Source organism: Elgaria multicarinata, chromosome 2 (assembly GCF_023053635.1).
Source record: "Elgaria multicarinata webbii isolate HBS135686 ecotype San Diego chromosome 2, rElgMul1.1.pri, whole genome shotgun sequence".
NCBI lineage: Eukaryota > Metazoa > Chordata > Lepidosauria > Squamata > Anguidae > Elgaria > Elgaria multicarinata.
Window position 1 is genome coordinate 101,892,172 of NC_086172.1, and position 17,119 is coordinate 101,909,290.

General features: G+C 38.5%; 1 protein-coding gene across 3 annotated transcripts in view; it reads right to left on the reverse strand.

The window, feature by feature from the left end:
* Positions 1-17,119, reverse strand: part of QSER1 (glutamine and serine rich 1) — a 46,328-nt gene that overhangs the window by 15,572 nt on the left and 13,637 nt on the right. For 2 of the 3 annotated variants that reach the window (XR_010025058.1, XM_063117322.1), the window contains exons 2-7: positions 11,351-11,463; positions 9,523-9,684; positions 4,492-8,145; positions 3,172-3,443; positions 1,934-2,050; positions 818-951 (exon numbers count right to left, since the gene is read on the reverse strand). Coding sequence is in view for 2 of the 3 variants with exons in the window: in XM_063117322.1 (XP_062973392.1) it covers positions 818-951; positions 1,934-2,050; positions 3,172-3,443; positions 4,492-8,145; positions 9,523-9,684; positions 11,351-11,463 (4,452 nt within the window). In the remaining variant the exon portion in view is untranslated. Of the gene's footprint in view, positions 1-817; positions 952-1,933; positions 2,051-3,171; positions 3,444-4,491; positions 8,146-9,522; positions 9,685-11,350; positions 11,464-17,119 lie in introns of those variants that run through there. The other variant, XM_063117323.1, reaches the window with a different exon arrangement.

Below are 17,119 nucleotides of genomic sequence, written 5' to 3' on the forward strand. Positions count from 1 at the left end.
AACAGACCACACAATAGTCAACTGTGGACTATTTCGTCTACCATGGACTATTTAATTGACCGTTGATTATTGTGTCATCCGAACCCAGTCAGAATGACACTATTCTTGGGGGCGGGTGGGGGGGGGGACATTGCATTGCATAATTTCTGTTGGAAGGAGAGACACGTAAAATTAAGTTACCATTAATTATCAATAGGAAAGGATGAGTGATTGACCTGGTCCAAATGATCATCTAAACCAGCCTTCCCCAACCTGATGCCCTCCAGATATTTTAGACTTTCATTGCCATCAGCCCCAGCCAACATGACCAATAGACAGGAGTGCTGGGAGTAGCAAACCAAAATATCCGGGGGGAGGACAGCTGGCTGGGGAAGAATGGTTTAGATAATTGGCAATAAACTGTGGTGAGCCTTGGGCTCTTACGCTCCCCGCTTCCCCTCTTGTTTGCATGCAAGGAGAGGAAAAGCTCCCACCTCCACTTTTGACTAAACCTTCATTCCTGAACTTCACTCATAATGGATAGTTACGTTTTAGTCAATTGAAGGTAAAAGCTTTCACTTCTTAGCCCTACTCTAGAGCTCACTGTAGCTCACTTGCAATGATCTAAACCAAGCTACAATCTATTCTACACCAAGCTATTTGATGCAACTACCAACAAATATTCTTGATAATCACTGTTATAACAACTTGCAAAACACACAAAAAATTGCTTTTAAAATCCAAAGATGTTAGTGTTACTGTGTTCTGCCTAAGTATTAAATACTATCAGAATTCAACATCAAGATTCGGGGGGGGGGGAAGCATTAAAATCAAATACCTTGCAGACTGTACAGATGTATTTCTTGGTCTCTTGGAACACACCCTAACATACTCTTTCTTGTTTGTATTTTCTATGACCTTCACGTATACTCGTTTGTACTTTGATTTCGCATCTCCAAAATACCCAAGGTACTACAAGAAGTCAAAACAAAGACATAATCCATACATGTACTTATATGCAATGTTTATTTTGTATAACAGACATTAAATATAAAATGAAACAATGGGTTGTATCCATACTTTGCATAATCAGAAGGCCTCTTGTGTAATGGGGCTTTCCCACAACCCACTACAGCCTCCTGGTGCTTCCCAAAAAGCCTCCCTTGAAGGACCTTCAGGAAAGCATTGGGATGAGGTACAGGGGCTGCAGTGGGAGGAGGAAACCAGAGAGGTAGCTTGCTCAAGTACAGCTCCCACTTATGAAAAAACTGGATACAACTCAATAAATAAATTTATTACAGATTTCAAGCTAAAAGACTCAATGCATAAAATATAGATCATTTATTTATCACAATGTAAAGAGAAGCACAACCCTTTAGCCTGTAATCTTTGGTGCAATAAGAAGTAATGTGCCATTTATGCGAGATTAGGGCTTCTCCAAACGAAAGGAGTAAGCATTCAGTCATACAGACTAACCCTTTGGTGAGAGAATAAAAGACTCAGTGCCCTTTCCCCCTTTTCTCTCCTCTCCCTTGTGGTTTGAAGTGATTTCTGATGGTTACGGTTAGCAGTAACTATGCTTTACTTGATTTGCATATCACAGCAAGTTATGGTTCTCGTGAACCAAGATATAGAAAAGGTAATTTGTGCATGGGGAGGGGAGGAGACAGAGAGAGGTGGCAGCATGCATATTCTCTACTACCAAACCACAGCCTGTGAAAGAATTTAGGGTCTTGCCTAAATATGAAAGAATTTAGGGTCATGATGGAATCTTGCCATCATATCGCCTTTGAACATGCGTGGACCTGTATGTACATACACATACACACACACAAAGTATAAACAATGGATCAGCTTTTTTTCACCACTGACTAAAGTAATTTGATTTTTTTTATGTCTCATGCCATATAACTTGCTGGTCATAATATGATTAAAAAGGAGTATGTGTACTTACACTGTTAGTAGCTGCAAATTCTCTCTGACCATCTCGCACTTCAGGAACAAATTTTTGCAACAAAGCTTTTTGAACTTTCCAGATGGCTGGAGGCTCCTTTCCTGCTTTTATAGTAGTCTACAAGGACCAAAATGAAAAGCATCAGCTTCACTTAGCTTATGCCTTTATGCATCTGCAGTAATTAGCTTCAACTGTATGCTACCTTTATTACTGATTTTGTATACTTTAGATGGTAACTTATGCTTTCCATAACCTCTTTCAACACAGAGTGTTATAGCTATAACTATAATCTGAAGTAGTTTAAGCTGAGAGGTGGTGGCTTGGTTAGAACTATCTGAGGATCTATACCTGAATTTAAACATGGGTTGAGCTTCTAAAAATACATTAGACATCATTTATGTCTGCTTTCATTTTCAATCCATTCAGTTTTAAAAATTCATTTTTCACATTTTCAACCATTTTTCCATGGTTCAGAAGCCTCTGGAAGTGGAACAACTACAGTTTGTCAATTTAGACACCACACAAAAGTCGATCAGGACAAAACAGGGTTTGCAAATTCACTTTAAACCATGACTTCTGATTCTGGTTTGTAAACTAAAGTTTGTCAATTCAGATGTCACACCAAACCAGTTAAACTTCCTTAATATTATTTTGAATATCCGTAATAATGTTTTGAAATGACATCTAAATTGAATCAGTGGTAGGCAATGAAAACTACACTTAATAAGCTACGATACGCATGAGTTTGAGGCATCTGCACACAAGCTACTTGCTCCTCCCTTTGTGTGAGTGGGGAAACAAGCCAGGGTTAACCAAAGCTAACCACAGTTTCCCATTACCTCCAAAATGGGAACTGTGGTTCATCAGTTTCAAACAAGCCAGGACATAGAAGCCAACTTTAAACCATGGCTTTGTTCTCTGTCTTCTTTAGAAGTCAGTAACCATAATTTCCATTGCAAGCCAGTAACCATAGGTTCAGACACAAGCAAAATGGCTGGATATGGATGCAGGAATATTGTGCATATCTCAGCTTATTATGCTGAGAATGAGGCCTCTGTATGACAAGCTATTATAAAAAGCTGTAAAGTATGTGTATATATATATATGCTAACCGTTTGGTTAGTGAAAGTTATAAGACAAAGTGGGAGATAAAATTATATCATACCACAGAATGTTCCACATAAATGTACCACATAAATGTGTTAACTTAAATTGCTCCAAAAAAATTGATAGATAACCTTTAGTGATTCTATATCTTCAATCTTCACTACAAATTCATCGCGTTCTCTGTACATGCCCTCGCCTCCACTGTCTCCATCGTCGTCCTCAGTATATCCTTCTATTGCAACAGTTGCTTGTGTTTTTGCTAACTGCTCTGTATTAATACTCTCTTTTTCTGGTAGTGCTAAACAGGTTTTCAAGTGAGCATCTGCCACAGGAATAGTCATATTGGAAGGTTCCTTCTTTACAACAATATTGACGGTGGCTTTAGAAACAGTCTTGTCCATTTCTGAAATACAAAACAAACAATCTTAAGAATAAAAACGTTGATTTATTTTCATATTTAGAATATGAAGAGGATTTTATTTTTAGCGTATGGTAACCCATCTGAAAATTTTCACTGCATAAAGGAAAATACCAGTTCCATAGATGACATCAGCGGAACTCTCATTTGGGGGATAAAGTCCCAGGTTGCTCCATGCACAACAGATCTGCATTTCAATAAAGATGAGCACAGCATAATTTTTTTTAAAAAAAAAAACACCTCCCAAATAAAATAAGTTATCTACAAATTTGAAAAGTTTCTTGCCCTGAACTACATATGGAAGAAGCCATATAGTCAAATGAAAAACAAAACAAAACCAGACAACACACACACATATACCATTAAATGTGTATGATATCTATGTTTGGAGCAAACCTATGTCTGAATTCAGATTTTTCAGGCTAATGAGAGTTTAGCTTAGCCAAGCAATTGAAGTGTTCCCTAAAATAGAATGATTCTTTAAAATAATGCAAACATATTACAACATTGGGGCCAGTTCACATGTAACTTATTATGAATGAAAAACATGCTTATGAGTGCTGTGTGATCTTCACTCCTCCTTCCAAGTGAGAGGCTGAGCAAGCCAGGGGTTCTCCGTTTAATGCTGCATTCAAACTGGGAACTCTGACTTGTTGCTTTCCTAACAGTCCAGAGTCATAAGCCAAAAACAAACACTGGCTTATGACTCTGGTTTATTAGGGGAGGAATAGGTGAATCAGATCAATAAAAAAGCCTTCAGAAGGAACTTAAATAATACCAAATCAAAACATTATTTTCTACAATAAATGGCTGAATGTGAAAACACTTTCAACAATATTCAAGAAAATTAAATTTACTTCAAAGCAACTTTTCACCTGTCACAATCCTGGTTAGTATCAAGAACGGTTAATAAAGACAGGTATTTGTTGACAGCATTTTGGACAAACAAGAATGAAGTAGGTATTTCTTCACTTAAAGCTATCTGTAAATCAGAGTCAGTTATGTATCTAGTAGTAAGCATAATAAGCTTTACCTGACTTTTTCTTTTTATCAGAAGTATCATCCAGAGTTGATAAAGCAGAAGTGATGCTCTTTTGAAGATCCTGGTTACCCCCTACAGAATCTTCATCAGAAGAAAATGAAGGCAATGCTTCTGAATTTTTCTTAGGTTCTTCATTATCCTTTTTGTTTGAACTTTCCACACTGCCCTCAAGAGATGCAGGAGCTGCTGCCGCCTGAGCTTTTGCAAGAGGATGTGGACAAGGTGCTCTAATGACTGGAGTAACAGGTCTCCTTACACGATTAGGCATACGTACAGCAGGAGCCGAAAACTGTTGTCTGGGTCCAGATTTTAAGAAATCTAAAAAAGATGCAATGAATCCTGTTCTGACTTCTGGCTGTTTTTCTTCCACCTCTTTGATTTTTTGTCTCATTTTTTCTTGATGTTGATAAGTCTCATGGCAGCTCTCAGGAACTGGACAATATAACAAGTTGGCATCAGTTCCTCTTGAATTCTGACGTTTACATTGTCCACTTCTCTTCAGTTGCTTCTGATTTGTGTCATCTTCATTGGCATTTTTAACTTGATTTTGTCCTCTGTCTGTTTGCTTCTGAATGTTCTCTTGTGATAAATCATGGCTCTCATCTTCAGCTTTGTTACCATTTTCATCTCGTGGTTGTTGCATAGATACTGGTTGCAATGGGAGTTTAGCCTTGCTTCCTGTCATAGTATTGTCCCTCTCCATATGAAAATCACTGCTTGATGCTACACTCTCATCATTTAGAATCCTACCACTTGAAACTAGGTCTATATCTTTAACATTTAGCGTACCATCCATATTAACATCATTTTTACTTTCTGATTCATTACTGCTGCTAGAGTGTTGCTTAACTAGGCCAGAAACCTGTTCCTGCCTCAGCTGAAGTTCAGCTGTGACAACTCTATTGGGAATACTTTGATCAGAGGTCTCCATGTGTTGTTGATCATGGCTCAGATTTTTTGGCTGCATTGTAGGCACTGCTGTTAGGTTTAGGGTAATCTGTCCTCCATTCAAAGAAATATTGCTTATACTCAGTGGCTTTCCAACAACTGTTGGTGAGGCACTGAAGCTATGAGTCACATGTCTGACATCTACTGTCTGGAACTGAGACTTAGAATTGTCTCCATTTTCAATGGACTGAAGTTCTTCTTCATTAGATGTTGATTTGGCAAATTGAGATGGAGTTACCCCACAAGCTGCAGCGGTTGCTGCCAAAATATCATCTACATTAGACAGTATATTCCTCTCATCATTGAGAAGCATAGACTCTGGAAAACATACAGAACTAAGGGTAACAAACTGATTCTTAGATTCATGATTTGGCTGCACAAAATTATCTTTTGATGTTAAGTGTTGCTGTAGTGGCTTTGGTGGTTCAGAAATGTCGATTTTCATGTCTTCAGAGTTTTGAGGATGAAGCTGTTGTTGAGAATGTCCTCCGTTACTCTGAATCATGTGACCATCAACCTGAAGGAACGGGTGAGTCATCTGCTGAGAACTCTGAATGCGCTGTATTTGTGGAGAAACTTTTGTGTGCCCTAAGCCAGACTGTAATATTGACTGCTGAAGCATTTGTAAATCACAGGCAGATTCTAGAAGTACCTGTGCACTAGGCAAACACAGCTGATGGCTATGCCTTATGGCTTGTGCGTGAAGCTGTGGTGGTGTGCTAATGACTTGGCCCTGTTGCTCTGAGGTTTTAGTTTCATGTACCTTATGCAGAAGAGAATGCTGCTGGCTTAGTTCTTTACCATCCACATTTACTTGGGTTGTCGGCAATAAATTAGCTGCCTTTTTAATATCATGGCTTACATTAGTAATATGGTCAATTTGTTGGGTAAGCTGTGCTGCAGAGCTAGACATTCTTTCACCTTTTTTTGACCCCTGAAGAGTAAGCCCAACAACTTGATCTTCAAGGCGGGAATTACTTCTGATTACGCTTTGAGAATACCGATTATCTGCTTTGGAAACTTTGTAAGTTGTATCCTGAGCACTAACTTCATCATTGGTTAGCCTTTGAGGGGAAGAATCAAGAGCTGTTTGCTGTTGCAGTACCTGCAACTCTTGCATTGGGAACTGGTCATCTTGTTTAGATGTTTGATACAAGTTAGGGTCAGATTTCCTTTTAATATAGGACTTTGTATCTGAGGAAGATCTATTGTTGTGTAATGCTTGTGTGTGAGCTGGCATTGCAAAAGGGGTTGACTGGACAACTGGCAAAAACTTCTGAGACTGTGGTGAGGATGAGTCTTGTGCCTGAGAATGTAGAGAAATGTAGTTCTGGGGAGAGTTAGAGGCTGACATATTTTGAGCATGAGGAGAGGAAGAAAATGGAAGAGATGGTGATGTTAATGTTAAAGATTGCCCTGTAGTATAGGTGTCTGAAGGGCCACTAACTGACAATACCTGCGGTTGAGATGAATAGCTAACTTGTGATTGGCTAACTGTTGACAAACCCTGAGAGAGACTGGAAGAATAATTTTGAGATTGGGTGTCTGAAGAAAGATCCCTTGTTTGCCCAGAGTAGTTGTCATTTGAAACTGAATTTAATACCTGTGGATCCGAAGAATAATTTATTGTCTGGCTATCAGAAGTAATAGCTTGAGATTGCCCAACAAAAGCAAGTGTTTTGTACAATGATGGCAGCTTCTCTGCCTTGATGGATGAGAATACCTGTGAATTGCTAACAGATGGCACATTCTGTGACTGTGTTGAAACATAATTTTGTGATTGGCTTACTGACAAGAGGCTTGGGAGCTGTGCTATAGAATAGATTTGTGCTTGACTTGCTATTACAGAATTCTGGCTCTGTGCAGTTTTGGAATAGCTTTGTGTCTGCACAGCAGGGGCTATGCTTTGTGGCTTAGGGGTCTTTGTTGACCTTGGTGGCTGCTTTGTAGAACATTGTTTTGCCTTTGCAGTGGAAACAGATGGGAAACCAGGTGATGGAAGTGCTGATGTATATGACTGAGCAAGTTCCACTGAAACCTGAGAGGTCTTCTGTTGTGGTCCTCCATTGCTCACCTGAGTAGCATCCCCAACTGGGCTACAAGATAGGGATGACTGCCGGGATGTATCCTGAAAATCAGTTCCGCTTGCACTTGATAAATAGTTCTGTAAGGAATGCTGTGAACCAGTCAGTTGTGCCTGAACCGACTGTGTGCTTGAAGGCCGCTGATGGTGCTTGATAACACTGCATTCTCGCTGCAGTGCTCTTTCAATGGAGGCAGTAGAACCAGTAAACAGAGTTGAGCTATAGACTTGTGGAGCCTGCTGAGCTCCTCCAAGTGATGAAGGCAACAAACTGAACTGAGGCTGCAAGAGATGGGGTGCAGACTCTTGAGCAGAGCGATACGTTGAAGACTGTGGTGGTATGCTGGTATTTAACACAGAACTGCCTACGCGCTCAAATGTCAATGCAGTAGGAACAGTGCCTTGGGATGTCTTGATCTGCAATAAAGGATCATGAGCAGTTAGAAGCCCATTGGATGTTGCACTAAAAGTTGCATCTTGAAGTGTTAGAGAAGGAGTAGTAGCAAAGTTTCTACTGCTAAAAGCATTGGGATGCTGATAAACTGAAGTGGGTGGAAAGGTTCCAGAGGCTGGCAGTGCTCCAGTAACAAAAAGCTCTGTTGATGAATGCATACCTATTTTTAAAAAGGACAGAGAAAAAGGGCTGTAATCACACTTTAATGAACATGTACATGTAAAACTCCCACCTAACCAAACTGTGACCATTGTATCTGGAAACCAGACATACTCATTTTCATATTCTATTAATACATAGGCTGATAGTGAGAACATTGTATTCCAGGAATAAGTTCTGGATAACCTTTTCTATCCCATCTCCTTGCTGGTGTCTGATGTCAGGCCGGAAGTGAATGGGTATGAACAAACTGAATGCCCTTCCTATGGAGATCCACTGGGGTCCTTCACTGTGGCCTCTGAAATGCATATTAATGACTTTTTTTGTTTTTGTATGCTTCTAATCTGTTATTATACTCTCAGTTTATTGTGTTGTAGAAAATATTTAATCTGCTGCTGCAGATATTTTTTGCTTTCATGATTTGTTGATTGTTATATATTGTTATAGCTTAATTTTCCTATTATTTTTAATTTTATAAGCCACTTCGTTAAAGAAGAATATAAATGAAATAGTCACCAAGGTACTCAATTTAGGCCATTTTTTCTTAACACATACATATATAATTGGACTGAAATTAAAGAGACATACGCAAGGTATTTAGGATTAGTGCACTATGCTATCCCACCACACAACAAATAGCGCCAACTTGTTAAGCAATAGAACATTCTATTTCAAATATTTTCACAGCATAATTATTACTATGATTATTCTCTTATTTCTGCTTTGTGAACCCCTTCCCCCCTTCATATGTTTTAATGTGATTTTAGATTGTAAGCCTCTAGGCAGGGTATCGCTATTTTATTTGTATATTTTGTACAGCACCAAGTACATTGTTGGTGCTATATAAATAAATAAATAAATAAATAAATAAATAATAGCAACCCACTGATTTTATGCTAGGTTTTTGAAAAGCATGAGTAAGGTTATTTGCTTGGATGCAATGACTTGACTCAATTTCTAAGTTGAAGACTGCAAAGATTGTGACGCAAGACTGCAAATTGATACATATGTCATCACCCCTTGGGAAGCCTAATCCAAGACTAATTTTGTGACAAATGTTCATTTACCTATTTCATCTTGCAAGGAAGTTATACCAGTTTTGCAGGAAGCTAAAACATGTTTATTATTGGATTATATTTCATTTGGAGAAAACTTAAGTAGTTCAAAATAGCAGTTTAGCTCTATTGCAGAGTCATCAAAACCAATATGGGTTGTCAAAATACTTGTTTAAGAAGGATGTGAAACATTTTACTTGAAGAAGATATTTTTCATAAAAGCTACATCTAAATGCTGGAACTCTGAAGAAAACTGTTACCAATCTTTAATATTTTTGCAATGAAAAAACTGACAGGATTAACCAAAATTAGGAAAATTTCACCTGGCTGCCATGTTGGAGTTCTAAACTGTGGTAAGAGAGTGGTTCCTGAAGAAACAGCCTGAGCATTGCGGGATTCAATGGCAGAGAGAAAATTCATAACTGATGTTTCTTTAGTGTTGCTATTGCTGCTGTGCATAGTGTTATCAAAAATTCCGGAAAGACCTATAAAGAACAAAACATGACATATATAAGTTTGATCCTAGACACTATGATTTGCACAAAAATATGTATTAATAGGGAGCTACACATGCACATTTAAGTGTCCAATCATGCGTTCATTAGTTATGAAGTTTAACTGTGACAGTCAACGGCTGATCTTGGGTAGGTTACTGTTTCTCAGCCTTAATTAACCACACATGTTTACTGCAAGGAGTTCAAGTGGGGTAATGGACTAATCCATAAGAAGAGTGGAAGTGGGGTTGTATACAGATATTTATTTATTTATTTATTTATTTATTTATTTATTTATTTATCTAAATAAATTTCCCATTTATATTTGGTTGGATGCAGACCATCCACTGGAAGAAGTGGAGAAGATTTTAGCCGATTCCTCCTTTCTCCTGCAGCCCTGTGCCTGAGCAAAAGCTATTCTGGAGGATCAGGAGACCCTCTGGAACAGCAAGAGAGGGGGCACTGGGGGCTGCAAGAAGGAAGAATTAGCAAAAGTCATGTTTCCCCACTTCTGTTGATTGCTCAGCCTCGGGTCTCTTTGGTGATCCATCAGAGAACTCGAGGGTGCCTCAGATTACAATTGGAATCCCCGAACAGTATTAAGTCTCTAGACAGCTTTGCATGATATAGAGCCACTTAGGCCATAAGCAACTCCCTTTGGTTAAGGCACTATGTTAGATAGTTGCAATGAAAGCTGGCACTGTCCAACTCTTTGACAATCTGAGTGGCTGGTTAAGCCCCTCCAATAATAATAATAATAATAATAATAATAATAATAATAATAATAATGAATTTATTCAGTGCTTTCTAATGAAGGGGGGTTTCTAGAGGAACCTTCCCTGCATGGCCAGCCTTTTGGAATGTATCACAAGTTAATGATGCTCCTCTCATCTCACCCTGGGATCTCGTATTTCTAACTCCTCCTCTAGCTCTGGCATTCCCACATGTGAAGAGGGCCCTGGCTGGTCATTTTCTAACTGATTACCTTGCACTTAGACATGTCCCTCCTCTAAGACTGTTAGTCTCCTGTAACCTTAGCACTTCAGCAAACCCTTCCCCTTGTCCCCCTTTGACTCCAAATCACCCATGTCTTTTTTGGGGTGCCTCTGCAAAGGTGCGAAGACCAATCTAGTAAGGGCTCTCCACTAGATCAAAACGAATTGGACCATGAGAGGAGGGACAAATCTGAATCCAACCCATTAATTGTAGCACCAATATCATATAGCATCAATTACATCCTAATTTTTTAACTTCCATTTTTAAAGACTGAACTTTTGGCTGGTTTTCAAATGTATAGAACTGTTCAGATCTATATGAAGATGCATGTATGAATTATTATAAGACTAGCAGCAGTGTCTTTGAAAATAGTTGTATATTTCGCCCTCATTTTAAAAAAGGCCCACTCTTTTCGGGTACAGAAAAAAATGATCTTTAATCTTCTAGGTAAGGAGGGGGCACAGAAATTCAGGAGAGAAATTGCTTAAAACATTTAAGCAATTTTTTTATTTGATGAGGTGTATAATAGCAAAATCTGGATGGCACAAATGATAACATGTTATTATCTCTTCTAAGTTTTATACAATATTTTATTATGATTTTTTGCTATTTATGATTCATAAATATCAGCAAATTTATTAACTTAAACTGAAGTTATTACCAGTAGGATGAGGTGAAGTACCAAATGCAGGAAGCTGATGAGAAGCTGTGTACGTTTGTCTGTGAAGAAGATCCGCTTCTGAGTGTGATGGATGTCCTCCTCCATAGCTTAAACTGAAAAGAGGAAATTAGAAGTGATGATCACATACAGCTGGGGGGACGACGACAACTTGAGGATGAGAACTCTGACAACCAAAGTGATAGAGCAAAATAGGAATGGTTTAGTGGTTAAAACAATGGGTGATCTGCAGTTATTATTATAACTTCAGATTCTTTTGCATCAATGCATTCGCCATATTTTCCTGAACAAAAAAAGCTTTGAAACATTAACATACCAAAAACAGATTTTCTTCCTTTACTTATTTTATAACGTCACTGTAAGGTTCGACAACGACTTACTATTCTGCAGCCTGTATTTATAGATAATTTTGTGGCTCAACATGTTCAAAGAGAAAGAGAATAAAAAGAAAACTGAAGGCATATTTAGAATACCTAATGAAGTACATATATGAGAAGGGATCCATAAATGTTGGCTATCCTTAGTTGGCAATGATAAAAGAGGAGAAACCGGAGACATTAATTTGCAGACGGAACTGGCAGAGTTTGAACAACCTTTCACCAGAAAACCCTTTTTTTTTAGGAATTCATTTCAGCAATTCAATCCTGAATCACCAACCCATTCCAACTTAAGAGATACAATGAATCAGCTTTGTGCAATAACTACATCTATTAGTTGGTAGATCACAGCTATTTTTGAATCAGGTCATGGCTAAGTCACGGAAAAGGACAAATAAACTTGATAGAGCTGTACTGTGACAGGCCTGTCGTCCATCAATCCAATAACTTCTCACATAGCAGGCAGGTTCAGCAGCTAGAGAGGGGGCACAGCTCAGTAGTAGAGCACATGCCTTGCATGCAAATGGTCCCAAGTTCAATCCTTATTTTATTTATTTATTTATTTATTACACTTAGATACCGCCCCCATAGCCAGAGCTCTCTGGACAGTTTACAGAAATTCTAAAATTGAGATAAAGTATACAAAATTTAAAATTTTAAAACACAGAACACACACACATAAAGCATTAAAAACTGTTAAAAAAAATTAAACATGTGGGTGATTAAGATGTGCTGCTATTTTCCTGGGCAAAGAGGAAAGTCTTAACCTGGTGCCGGAAAGATAGCAGCGTTGACACCAGGCGAGCCTCGTCAGGGAGATCGTTCCATAGTCTGGGGACCACCACCGAAAAGGCCCTTGGAGATCCTTGGCATCTCCAAGTGGGGTAGGGAAATCCTCTGTCTGAAACCCTGGGGAGCTTCTGCCAGCAGTATCAATAATAATGGGCTAGATGGACCAATGGTCTGGCTCAGTATAAGGCAGCTTCCTATGTTCCTATGCTTCAACAACTGAAGGAACGAAAAAGTAATACATAACCTGCTGGCTACTCAACTCTCTCTCTCTCTCTGTATTTATTTATTGCATTTATACACCACCCCATAGCTGAAGCTCTCTGGGCAGTTTACAAAAGTCAAAAACAGTAATCATTAAAACAAATATACAAAGTTTAAAAACATAAAAAGCATAAACACAGTATCCTTATAAAGAAATAGAGATACTGAAAGCCTGGGGAGATGGTTCTAGGAAAGGGGACATCTAAAAAGGCACCCTACTTTCTAGTACACATTTGACTCTAATTAGCCTAATCTTCCAACGCACTATTAGTCAAAAATCAGATAAGGATAAATGCAGAATTTAGCAACATTTACTGATGTTTCAACATGTTATCATGGTTAATGACTAGTAAGCTAGTATTTTAAAGCAAAAGCATACAAAAAATTACAATTTCACAGAAACTGATAGTTGTAAATAAAGATTACCATAACCTTACGTGAAGAAATGAACTTGGTAACTGAGGAGGAAAATGGCATTAGGCGCTAGGAGTATTATTATTATTATTATTATTATTATTATTATTATTAATTTATATAGCACCATCAATGTACATGGTGCTGTACAGTTAGTAGTAGTTTCAATAATAAGAAACCTAACTTATAATAAAAAAATCAAATTTATTCTATCCTCATTTAGACAATACAAATTCAGAATATAGAGAAAAATGAGTGAAACTCTGCTCAGGAAACGGTTCCCCTCCTCCCTGCAACCCCAAAAGCCTCTTGAGGGTCAAAGGATGCCCCTGGAACAACAGGAGATGGGGCATGGGTGGCTGCAGCAGGATGGAGAAATAGAAAGAATTTGGCAGGACAAGTGAAAGTGACTTTCACTCTCATAAGACACCTTTGGATAAAAGCAGTCATTTATGAGTTCTAAGTAGAGAGCTGTGCTCTTTTACCTGGGAAGTCCTCTCATAAGAGTAAACTAACTGGGCAGGGTTTTGAACTTCCTTTTATTGGCAAAAAGCACAAATCAGAATTTAAAAGGTGAGAAACACCTACACTGCCAAATTTAGCTGAACTATCTTTTTTCTTACACCACTCTATAGCTGTCTATAAGATCATCAGCTAACGTATTCCTGAGAGGTAAAAATTATTATTATTATTATTATTTATTTATATAGCACCATCAAGGTACATGGTGCTGTACAGCGTAATGGCTAACATTAATTGGTTGACATCACTATGCCATGCCCCATATCTGGTTCAATATATGACTTCACTGATGACTTCATGGTTTCCTGGCTTTTGTGCAGTTTTTCCTAATTCCGAAAGGGTAAAATATCTCTCCTACGGTAAGAGCTTTAAACTACAATACAGTGTTTTTCTGTCCACCACTGGAATGTGGCCCCCGAGAGCGTCTCCAAAATGGAATTAGACTGACTGAAAAAGGTTCCCTACTCCTGAATTACGAAGTAAGTTAGGCTAACTTAAAACTTCATCTGTAAGCATGACTCATCATATTCCTGACCTCTGTTTTGAAACTTACTAAGCAAAGGAAAACAAAAATTTCCAGACAGCTATCTAAAGATCCACAAAATGATTAAACAAAAAAGTTCAAGTTGTTGAGAATCTTGCCCTTGCATGATATCTATTAGTCCTTTCTTCTGCTGACCTATTATGGCTTTGATGGCAGAAAGTTCCAGTCAACCATGCAATGAATTAAAAATGCTTGGGAATAAAATAATTGTTTTCTAAACGTCTGACTTTTTCAGACAGGCACTATGCCTCTTCCCACCTGAAATGTTTCACACAACTTTAACAACTCTTACATGCTTTCTAATTCACGTCTTCATTTTTATAGAACCATTCATGGACAGACAGTCCTTAAACAGAGCATGGGGACCAGTCCAAGATTTAAATATAGATAGATCATCAGGGGAATGACTATGATGTAGTCAAATCCTATCTTCATATAGAAGAAAAGATACTGAAATAAACCTCTGCAGTGCAATTCAATTAGAAAAAATGAAGACACAAATTATAGATAGTATGTGTGGGGAACATTACCGGCTAGGTAAGCTTTTTACGTATAAGATAATATCCTTAATATTCTTTTTGTAGTTTTATACACTTTGGGGGATTTTTAACAGAAAGAAATAATGGCTGGTATCGAAGCTTTTGTACTTTCTTAGTGGAACATTTGACTCTGATCTTTCAACAGATGGCATTATGAAACACTTATTATTAATTTGGCCAACAGGCTACATGGTCAGGAACAACACATATAGAGGCCAAGAACCAAGAGCAGCAAAAACAATTTCTTCAAAGATAGTCCCCCATGTTATACATGGGAACTAGTTTTGAAATTAGTGAATGTCAAACACAGTTTATGACACTGCACGGAGTCAACTGTTCAAAGAAAAATGACCAGAAAATCCACTGCGCTGGTATTCTGCATTTACCAAAGGTGCTTTCTATTTCTTGGCCATGATTATTACCAGTCTTTTTTATTGATTATCCCCATTGGTGGATCCTGATGTTAGCAGCCTTATTTACATTTATTGATAGAACTGTGAAATTTCCTCAAGATTGGGCAGTGGCTATTGTGGTGCCCATTTATAAAAAAGGCAACTGGTCAGACCCCAAGCATTATCACCCTATAAGTCTACTAAATGTTATTAGTAAATTATATGCAAGACATCTTTTAGACAAGTTAGAAAATTGGTTATTTGGGGAGAACCTCCTGGCCGAAGAACAAGCAGGCTTCCAGTGTGGCACATCTACAGTTGACCATTGCTTTCTATTAAAATACTTGTTAGGGAAATATACATCCCCCCATCACTCACTTTTTGCTGCATTTGTAGATCTCTGAGCAGCCTTCAATTCTATATCTAGACCCTGCCTTTGGCACAAGCTTACACTTTTAAATGTTGAACGTAAGTTGCTCAGGAGAATACAGGGGCTATATGAGAATTCTAGTTTGCATGTGAGAGTCTCTTCGGGTGGAGATCTTTCAGATCTTATTATCATCAACAAAAGAGTGTGCCAGGGATGTCTGCTAGCACCTCTTTTATTTAATCTATACCTTAATGACATAGTCAGTTTCCTTATCTAGTCTTGATTTCTCCCCACCTCATCTCAAGGCAGGAGCATCTCAGTGTTATTATATGCTGATGATGCCGTTCTCCTGTCATACACCCAGGTGGGGATGCGTAGGCTTCTAAGAGCTTTAAGCTCATATTGTATGAGGGAAGCCTTCAGGTCAACTATGATAAAACTAAAATCTTCGTTTTTGGCAAAAGGAGGAAGAAATACCGATGGCAGCTAGATAGCTACCTACTTGACCAGGTCAATAAGTACAAAATCTAGGAGTGACATTTCAAAGTTCAGGATCCTGGTCCGAGCATTTGAAAGCAACAGTCTTGACAGCTAATGCAACTGGCAATGCTACTCTTCGCTTTGCAGCAGACTAGGTGGAAAGATGGTAGCCCCCTTAACAGAACTATTCAAAAGTAAATTACACCCCCAGGTTTTATATGGAGCATCTGCCTGGGCCCATGCAGACATTACCTCATTGGTGTCAACACAGCATAAATACTTATCCAGAGTACTCAGGGCACCTAGATCCACCTCCAAGGCCATTGTCTGATTAGAAATAGCTTGTCATTCAGTGGAAATGCTTGTCCAAAAAGCAGCCATCTTCTTTTGGCTAAAGATAGTGTTCCAACTGGTCTCACCCTTGGTTTTATCAGCATATGAAGATATGGGGAAAGACTCATGGGCAGACAAGATAAGAAGATCTATCTCTGAGTTGGGCTTTTTGCAAACATACCTACTAGCAAGGGAGTACGATCGTGCCAGGGAAGAGATCTTTAGATGGCTACATGATGTTGACATCCAGACAGCAATGGCCATTGCTGCTGGGAGTCATTCCAACATGATCTAAAAAAGTATTATTATCTTCCCAGGGAAGGTCTCCCTGTACTTAACTTCTATCACCTCATATGAGATGAGATGGCTTATGACTCAGTGCAGACTGAATTCATTCCAGCTGATGGAGGTGAAGGCATGCTATAGGTCCCACCACAGTGTGAAAGCAGATTGCCCAGCCGGCTGTCTCAAGGCAGAGGACATGATACACTTCCTAGCAGAGTGCCCATTGTATGCAGAGCTGAGGAAACAATATCTTGAGCCCTTAATAGTTAAGTTTAATTATAATTCCTCTGTAAGCATAACTCTAACACTATTGGCTAGTACAGATTATTATACGTCATATAGGACTGCCAAGTTTGTCAAACAGGCTCTGGAGAAACGAAACTCACTGGCAGCCATAAAAGACTAAACTTATTAATATAACATGTTAGCAAATATTATCCAG